Source organism: Fulmarus glacialis, unplaced genomic scaffold, assembly GCF_000690835.1.
Source record: "Fulmarus glacialis isolate BGI_N327 unplaced genomic scaffold, ASM69083v1 scaffold10241, whole genome shotgun sequence".
In the NCBI taxonomy this organism is placed as follows: domain Eukaryota; kingdom Metazoa; phylum Chordata; class Aves; order Procellariiformes; family Procellariidae; genus Fulmarus; species Fulmarus glacialis.
This window is the reverse complement of record NW_009190878.1, coordinates 37,708-46,562: the sequence shown is the minus strand read 5'-3', so window position 1 is coordinate 46,562 and position 8,855 is coordinate 37,708. Positions and strand designations below refer to the sequence as shown.

The 8,855-nt window shown below is 35.2% G+C and overlaps 1 protein-coding gene across 1 annotated transcript in view; it reads right to left on the bottom strand.

Moving 5' to 3' along the window:
- Positions 1-3,846: 3,846 nt before the first annotated feature.
- Positions 3,847-8,855, bottom strand: part of SLC4A7 (solute carrier family 4, sodium bicarbonate cotransporter, member 7) — a 42,327-nt gene continuing 37,318 nt past the window's right edge. Inside the window, exons 21-22 of the mRNA XM_009586469.1 lie at positions 7,792-7,899; positions 3,847-4,609 (exon numbers count right to left, since the gene is read on the bottom strand). Coding sequence (XP_009584764.1) covers positions 4,528-4,609; positions 7,792-7,899 — 190 coding nt within the window. The 3' untranslated portion in view covers positions 3,847-4,527. The remainder of the gene's footprint in view (positions 4,610-7,791; positions 7,900-8,855) is intronic.

Genomic DNA, 8,855 nt, shown 5'->3' with positions numbered 1-8,855 from the left:
CCGGCGTGCCGAGCCGGCACAGGGAGCGCCCCTGGCCGCCGCCTCTGTTCAGCGCGCAAGCCGTAGGCTCCGACCACAGCACCCACCGCCCCCGTCTGCGTGTAATAAAAAGAGAAAAAGCCGTGATATAGTTCAGTAGATTTTTATTGCTTTTACCAACTTTCTGAAACATTACAAAAGATACTTTTATTCTAGCAGTAATTAAAACAACAAAGGCTGGATCTTTCACATTAAAGACAAGTCTGAGAGTTGTGTTTTCTGTATAAACTGAATATTGATTCTACATTTGGAATGATGTTTTCATTTGCTTTGGATTTTGTTATAAAGTAAGAAAACATCATTGTAATTAGAAAAGCAGTCATAAAAAATTCGAACCGTACAGTATGTGATCACATTTTAAATAATCAGTATTAAAATCAAAATCGTAGTTCAGCTACAGATGCTGAACCCTGGAAGACACCTTTGCACAGGAGTATCAGCAACAATAGAAAGAAAGATATTATAAATTATGTGTCTTGCCAATAAAATAATTTAGAAAAGTACTGATTTTCAAACTCATTCATTATTCCAAATAAATGTCAACAGATACTAAATTCAATAAAGTGTCTTTAGATTAACTTCAATGCCAACTAAGAAGTCCTGTAAGTTTTCACTAAAAACATTACAAAATAAAATCGACTTAAAATTACTACGCAATTTGCTTTATTTATAGCACTACTTTTACACTGACTCAAAGCTGTGTGCCTCTAGTCTTAAAATTTGCCGTAAAATAAATTATTGTTGGTATAAACAAAGTATTTCACACATTTGTACTGTACTTGGTAATGAATTTGACCTAGATGAGTAATTAAAACATTACTAATCATATAAAGCAAAAAGAAAACTAAAATCATTCTGGTGCTCATCTAACAGACTACATTTGTGAACTGAAAATCATGAACCATTTATCTTATGATTTACAGAACATATGTACAAGACAACCCTTTAAAATGGTGCAGGCTCCGCAACATGACACCTATTTGTTACAGATATATATTTTACAGCCTGTCGAACCTGCCTTTGCAAAGGGCACAAATTAGGAAGCTACCATATAAAGACAGAGATGCGGGTGGTTAAGCAAATGGTTAAGTTACGGGAGAACTTTCATTAAATGTAGAAAAAATGGCCAAGACATTTGGTTGAAAAACCTCCACTAGGGCACCGAATTCTACCCTAACAGGTTTTATGATGACAAACTTGGCAATTTGGAACATTTCACTGAATAACCTTATGTTACAGCTGCAAAATTAATCTAGGAAGAAAATATAATTAACTTGGGCATATGTAAACAGAATGAAAAGCAAGTCATTGTAATACATATGAAAATACTTAAGAATGAGTTTTGTAGATTATAATTTGAACACGAGACTGCATTTTAAGTGAAATATTTTAGATGATAATTTAAATGGAGTGGTCAAAATTAAGACCTACACTTTATGTAAACATTCATATTTATAAATAAATTAGAAAAAGAAAAGGGAAAGAAAAAAAAGAAAGAAAGAAAAAAAAAAAAAAAAAAAAAAAAAAGAGGGACTTCCTGAGGTGGCTCTGCAGCCAGATACACAGTAGCACTAAGCTCCATTCCAGGAAAGCAAGGCATCTAAAAAAAGTGCAGGGCTGTTTATTTTCCTCTAACTGTTGGAATGGAAATACATTGGCGTAGTTTTTGCAGGGCTTAACCCCTATGAAAAAAATCAGTGCGCAGCAATTATCACTGCACTTTTGCATCCGTTAAGGCAAAACGTATCTACATACAGTAAACTACATCCTTAGCCGTTTTACTTTAATACTATGTGTGATTTTAAAGCAGAAGGTATAAAATGAGCAGCGAATCACTTAACCATAGATTATCAATGGGGTTTTATGCACTTAATACCAGATCTTCTTCTAGTCATATGGGAAAAAAGTGCAAGCATAACATGCTACTGACCAAGAACACTGGAACTAAAGGTCACTGTAAACTGCTCTGCAAGTCATGGCATTTCTGGCACTGATTAAAATATCTACACAATCAACATTAAATAAATACTGTGATTAGACTTGTGGGGCTTTGGTTCTCCTTCCTTTCAACTTTATTAGAAAAATACCCACTTCCTGTAATGTTGACCAAAACTTAACCCTTCTGAAGCAGAAACCAGATACAAGACGTGCAGCATCAGGGAACCCTGATTTCCAGCATTAAAGAGTTAAAAATCTAAGAGGCTTATAATAATTTTTTGGGTCATTGGAAATTGTTGCAGGACTGTGAACACAAAGTGTAAAATACTACTGGGAGGACTGGTACAGAAGTAGTGTATCATGGATAACGCTACGTAAACTGCTCAAAATACCTTCCCTCTTTGATTCAGCAAGAGCTACTTAGTAGTCAACAACTGACATGCAGATGTGTACTTTTTTTTTTGAAAAATAATGCAGAAAGTTTTGGGAAACCATCTGCTATAGTTTCACTGTATCTCAGTTTGACTAGAGGGAAAACATGGGTATTTTCTGAAAGAGCACATACTCAAGCTAAGGCACGAGCTATACTATTATCTAAGAATAAAGGAACATGTGTACAGGTCATTACACAGTATTAGTCAAATTGGTAATGCAGACCTCACTTGCTTTGCCACTGACCTGAGCCTTTGTTATGACAGTTTGGATAGCATTATTCATATTGCTGTACACTACGATTTACTTTCTTTAAACTGTCTTCTTGGAATTCAGCCAAATGAAAGAAGAAAATTAAAAAGCAAGCCATTATTTAATTACATTACATTTAAAGGGAACTGTAACAGTCCATGTAACCTAAATGCTATTTTTAAATGTTTCTATTTATTCCCACTGATTGCTTTATTTTTGTAATATACAATTATCTTCTCTCCAAGTGACACTTGGCTGAGGACCACCAACATTCCACCTCAAATGGTATTTTCAGATGAACTCTGCCCTCCTCCAGAATCAGCTCCTTTTGCAGTTGTTGAGAATTTTACCACATGGTCCGTGGTAAAACTCCCAACTTTGCCAAAAACAGAATTAAGCAAACAGCATCTTCTAATTTTAAATGAGCACAGATTCTAATTAAAGCCATTGTAATACATCCAGAAAGGGCTGGTGGCAATGCAGAATGTAAAGAGGTAATTTCAGAAATTAAAGCCAAAAAACTAAGGTGTAAGGCAAAAAAAAATATTAATAATGGAAACTGCACAGGTAAGTGATCAAGATTTTTCACTTATACATAAAAATCTCATTATTTCAAATATTATAATGCTAAACACTAGAACTTGAAAATGTAAGTACAATAAATGCACTGACTGCATCCTTATCAGTGAGCCCAAAAAAATCCCATTTACTTTAATAAATGAATATTTACTTTTTTAATTCATCTTACATGATAAAAATTTATACTAATTAAAATAAATAAAATGTTTAAAAATAAGTTGGTGTGCTATCATATATGCCCTTTACAATGGAGAGGATCAGAACTGTACACACAAATACCACAAGCAATTTGTAATCCATAAAATAATACTGATCATAAACCCACCACAGAATTAAACTACAGCTATTTAATCAAATACACAGTAAATTTAAAAATTAATTAAGCAAGAAATGTATTTGATGAGGACATGAAATACTCTAAAGTTTCAGTCTTAGAGCTGAGTAAATCAGACTCTGAAAGTCGATGGAAAAATGTAAGTAAAAACAAGAACAAAGAATTCAAAAGTACTAGTGTGGTAAGTATGTGTAACTTCCTATAGACCAAATTGCTGTCTGGAAATCCAATTTATATTGTGTAAACCTGGAGTGTCCAGAATGGCAAATACTGACTGTAACTACAATTACTACACTCATACTGCTACTGGACAATAATGAAAAACCAAGAGTGAATTTAAAAAAAAAAAAAAAAAAAGTAGCAGAACAGGGTATTTATATATATTTTAAGGATTAACTACCTACCTGACTTAGGGCTCTAGGCCACTTCTGTAAAATAGGAGAGACAGAATCCAGAAAACACAAGCATGTAGTGGAGACATAAAACACAGTAGTTCTTGTCAACAGCACATTAATATTTGTTCTGTGAAATCACAAAAAAACAGTATACCCTGCAAAAACAAGCAGTAATTGCCTGCATGGAAAACAAACTTCTTTAGCACACATTATAAACAGAGGTATTGCAAAATTTTAAGCAATGTGGACCAGTAATCATCAGCAAAAGCTGATTTAACTTTTACACACATACTGATTATTGAAAATAATATGCATTACAATCTTCCTATTTAAAAACGAAAATAAAATTTCCAATAAAATAAATAGCTGAAGTGTGATTACCACTCATCTTACTTGCAGGAAAATCTTCTCATTATGCAAGCATCTCTACAGTGCCTTAAACAACAGCAGAATTAAATACATGTCGCTCCTTAAATTGGAAATCACACTTCAATGGTATAATATCCTGCAGTGATATATATACACACACAAATACACGCAGTTCCCCTTGGTTCAGTTCTATAAAGATGTTTCAGCATCCACATATTTCACAACAGGTGAATCTTCCATATTTATTTTCACACTTTCTGTTTTTTCAGGGCTGTTTGAAAGCAAAGAGGAAAATGTAAGGTTTCGTTCACTTCAGTAAGTGTTAACTTTCAAACATTTTACACTTAACAATGAACATTGAAAGTATTTATGTAAGGATACTTTTATGATGATGCATTTCTATTACATTCTAGTAATTGTTAAATACTATTCACAGGAACAGTCCAAGCTTAGAGAGAGAAATCACCAAGATCTCATCTATAAATATCACTTCCAGTCCCACCGCGTTTATTGATTCTATTGATTTGAAATTGTTTTGCAAAACATCTTTTAAAAATAAACAAAACCCACAAAACTATTTAGTTAAAAATACTCAAAAATACATAACAAGCAACATTATTAATACTGCTTAATTATTGGGCAGGGAAACAATTTTGTTCACAATATAAGACTGGGAAAACATTTCAGCCTTTCCAAAATGGGAAATCACACTTGTAACAACAGCAGAGGACAGTTAGAAACCTGCATAAGCGTCCATTCAAGTGGAAGACCCTAAAGACAACAGCCTGGCTGGCACCTGAACAACTTACACTCTTAGGGACACAGCCACTGAACAGTGGCTTATCCAAGGACAGAAAGGAACGTCCCAAGGTAGTTACAGGAAAGAAGAAGGGGAACAGCATTAAGAGGGAGGGTTCTCTAGGCATGAATTTTAGAAGAGACGACACATCTGCAGAGTTGCTCTTTAAGGAAAAAGAAGTATTAGAAATTCATGCGAAGAGAAACATTCTGGGATTCCTTAGAAAATACAAGCGTGCCTGGACTCCGCAGAGTCTACAAAATATGAGAGATGGTGGAGGTAGAAACAAAAAGCAATCTGGATCAGTTCGGGAAAGACAAATCTAAAAAATAATTTTTTAAAAAAGGTAAGATTTTTAAGAAATAATGCCAACCCACACAACGTCATCTGGATTTCCAAAAGACATTGCTTGCTTCAAACTGCATCCTACTTCAAACCTGTAAATCTGAAAATAGCAGTGCCTACAGAACCATTTCTACCACAGCATTAAACATCTGTCCATGCTATCAGATGGAAACTGTTACACAGAAAAACCTTAACAGAACTGAGATGAAAAATTTACTGGGAATTACTTTTGACTGAGCAGTGGTGACATCTCCAAATCTCTCCAGCACCCACTATACAAAAAAAGGTAGCAAATACCTCAAAACAGCAACCAACTGAGTTAAGGCTCAAGGAAGTCCTGCTTTCTAACATTTTCCAGATTCATGCAATATCAGATTGCCTCTTCAAAGAGCTAGTTTCCGGCAGCAGTTTTTTATTTTCAATTCGTAGTTTTAGCAAGTTCCCTTCCAAGATCCAATTTTTACCATACTAATCTGAAGCAGGGCACGTTACAGAATCAAAGGGAAATGCGTTATAGCAGAATATAAAAAATAGATGGAGTACTGAATATGACCTAAATAGATCAAAAAACACTGCAAACTGGCCAGAAGCCTAATTCACTAGTGCTGCACATAATTCTATACTAACTTAACCTACTCAGGAAACAGGAAAGCACAACATGGAGTTGTACTAACTTCTAACTGCCTGAAAACCAAATCTAAAAATTTTAGTTCTTCTGGAAAGAGAAATACAGGTCTGTATCTCTTCAAGCCTTATACACCCAGTGACTATCAAATAACGTACCGGAAGCATACACAAATTCTGTCACAGGTTTCTCAGAACTTAGCATGAAAGAAAATACAGAATTAAAATATGAGGGTATACTGACATACATACTCTGCTATCTGTCTAATGCCTCTGTTACCTATCTTCCCGACAGTCTAGCTTGTGTGGTACTCAAGTTTTAAGAAATTTTTTTAAAATGTTTAAAACATTTATTTTAAAATGTTTAAACAATACAGGCTGAAGATTCACTGAAAATGGTACCTGCACTAATGAGTCTCTTCAGCTTTTCCTATTACAATACCTCCAAGTTCTCTCCTTGTCTCCTTCTTCACCCTTGGTTGACCTACTGCCTGGGCAAAACAAAGCATATTTCCATGCCTAGTTTGGAGCTATGCACGTGTTGAATAAACCGATGGTATACAAGTGCTAAGTGGCCAGTCACTACTGCTGTTTCCATGATGCAAGCTAAACAGTACCAGATAGCTTGGATGATTATGTATGAATATTCCCACCACCAGCTCTTCCACCAAGACGTAATTTTATACAAAACCTGACAATTTCGTATCTCTGAAACCTGTCTTCCTTTGACAGATTCGGCTGAAACGGATCAACCAAAAGAAGATGCATGTGCAGACAGCAGGATTGCATAAGCTTAGTTTTCCAAGTCAACCAGGCCAATTGTCCCCTCTTTCCTACATAAAAACTGCTGAGTAATAGTTGCACTGTGATGGAACAGTCCACAGATACCAGCCCCTATAAATTACAAGCCTTTCAGGAAGTTGGGGATATTCTATATGAATATTCAGGATTTGGTTTGTTCCCCTTGACAGATTCAGCCAGACAGGGAAGAAACTAGGATGGAATAGCAGAATGACTCACTGCACACAGACTTTCTTGTTTGATGGGGAGCTCACTGAGAAAGAGGCTCCTGGCCATCACAGAAGATGCATGTCAGCTTACAGGAAACGTTCACAGCCCTGAGGACTCCTAATCTGTCCAGTACTTCATTCAAGTATATTTCATATCCAGTGAAGATAATATTTGATCCAGGTTTAATTTTTAGAGATTAAAAATGAGCTGGGGAAAAACCAACCAACCAACCAACCCACCCACAAAAACAGGGGGCAGATCCTAAAGCAGCACAAAGCAACAATGAAAGTGCTGGACTTACCTTTTATTCCCACTGGCATTTGTAATGTTCAGGATCAAACAATTCCCATGCTCATATACATTCTAGTAAAGCTTTTAGAAACCCTAAGCCCATCAGAGTAGCATACAATTGTATTAAGCAAGTAAAGAGTAACTTTAAAATTGTAATAATACATTTAATAAAATAATTGGAATTCCTTACAGAAATTGTGTAACTTGAGAGTAAAGAGCAAAAATGAAGTTCAAATTCAAGTTCATCAAAAGTAAAAAGTCAATGCAGATTTACAAACCACATATGCTCACTTTTTTGAGATACATTTCAAGAAATACAAGGACAGCTATTAGCTGCTAAACACAAGACCTTAGTTAGAAAACGCGTCAGTAATTATAGCTACCTCAGGTTAGCTCTGGTTACTTTGGCATTCTCAGTACTCATGGCAAGAGCCTTCCACTGTGCAGTTTTGGCCATTTCGTCTGATATGTTTACAATTGAGGGATCAATGCTAAAGAACAAACATACTTTCTGATTAGTATTCAACACCTTGCAGCAGTATTATACTTATTGTCACTCATCATTTACATCAGTTGTGCCTTCTTTTCAATATTTATGCAGCCACAAGTTGAGTTCATCTCTTACAAACATATTTCAACAAAAAATTGAAAATTTAATTCACTAGCGCTGCCTTAATCACATAGCATCTTAAAACAGTTTTCACATAGATACCACTAAGACATTGAGAATATTTGACAGATACCTCATTTCTAAATTACCTGTAACTTCAGAAAATTATTTTGCATGCTCAGAAATAATGAAATTAATCACACTGTTCTAAGGCTTTCATAAATCAGAATTATTTTAATAATAATACTTTCCTAATAAAAATGAAATAATTAAGGGCAAAAAAGCAGATGTTAATAAGAATTTGAAACTGGTAACTCAGTTGAGATTTAAAACTAGTACAAATCTAGAAGTCCCAATTATCTACAGAGATTTCAAGTTATTTTTTTCCTGCAGAGCCTTACCAGACACTTTTCAAGGTTTTTTTGCCACCATCCCCCCAAGTCCTGCAGAAGGTAAGTTCACCCTCACAGACGGTAAGCTTTCAAAATCTATTTCCCCCTTTGGCCTCCACACATTTATATGCACAGCAGACTTAGGTGTTGTCTGTAGATACGTTTTCTGTCCTGTTCCATACTTAAGCTTCAGAATCTACCCCAGGGTATCTGAAAGAGTTCTTCAAACTGCACAGAAATCTTTCAAAGCCATTTTTCCTCAGGAATCCCCACAAGATGCAAGACAGCAAAATATATAGTAAACATGCGTGCATACAGTTGACGAAATCATAGTTCTACTGTGAGAGCAATTAGCAACTCAAATGCTTTTTTAAAAAGCTTTAGCATTTAGCATTTTCATTTGAGTTGCTAAAGTCTGATTAAGCCTGCTCTTAGAGTAGACAAT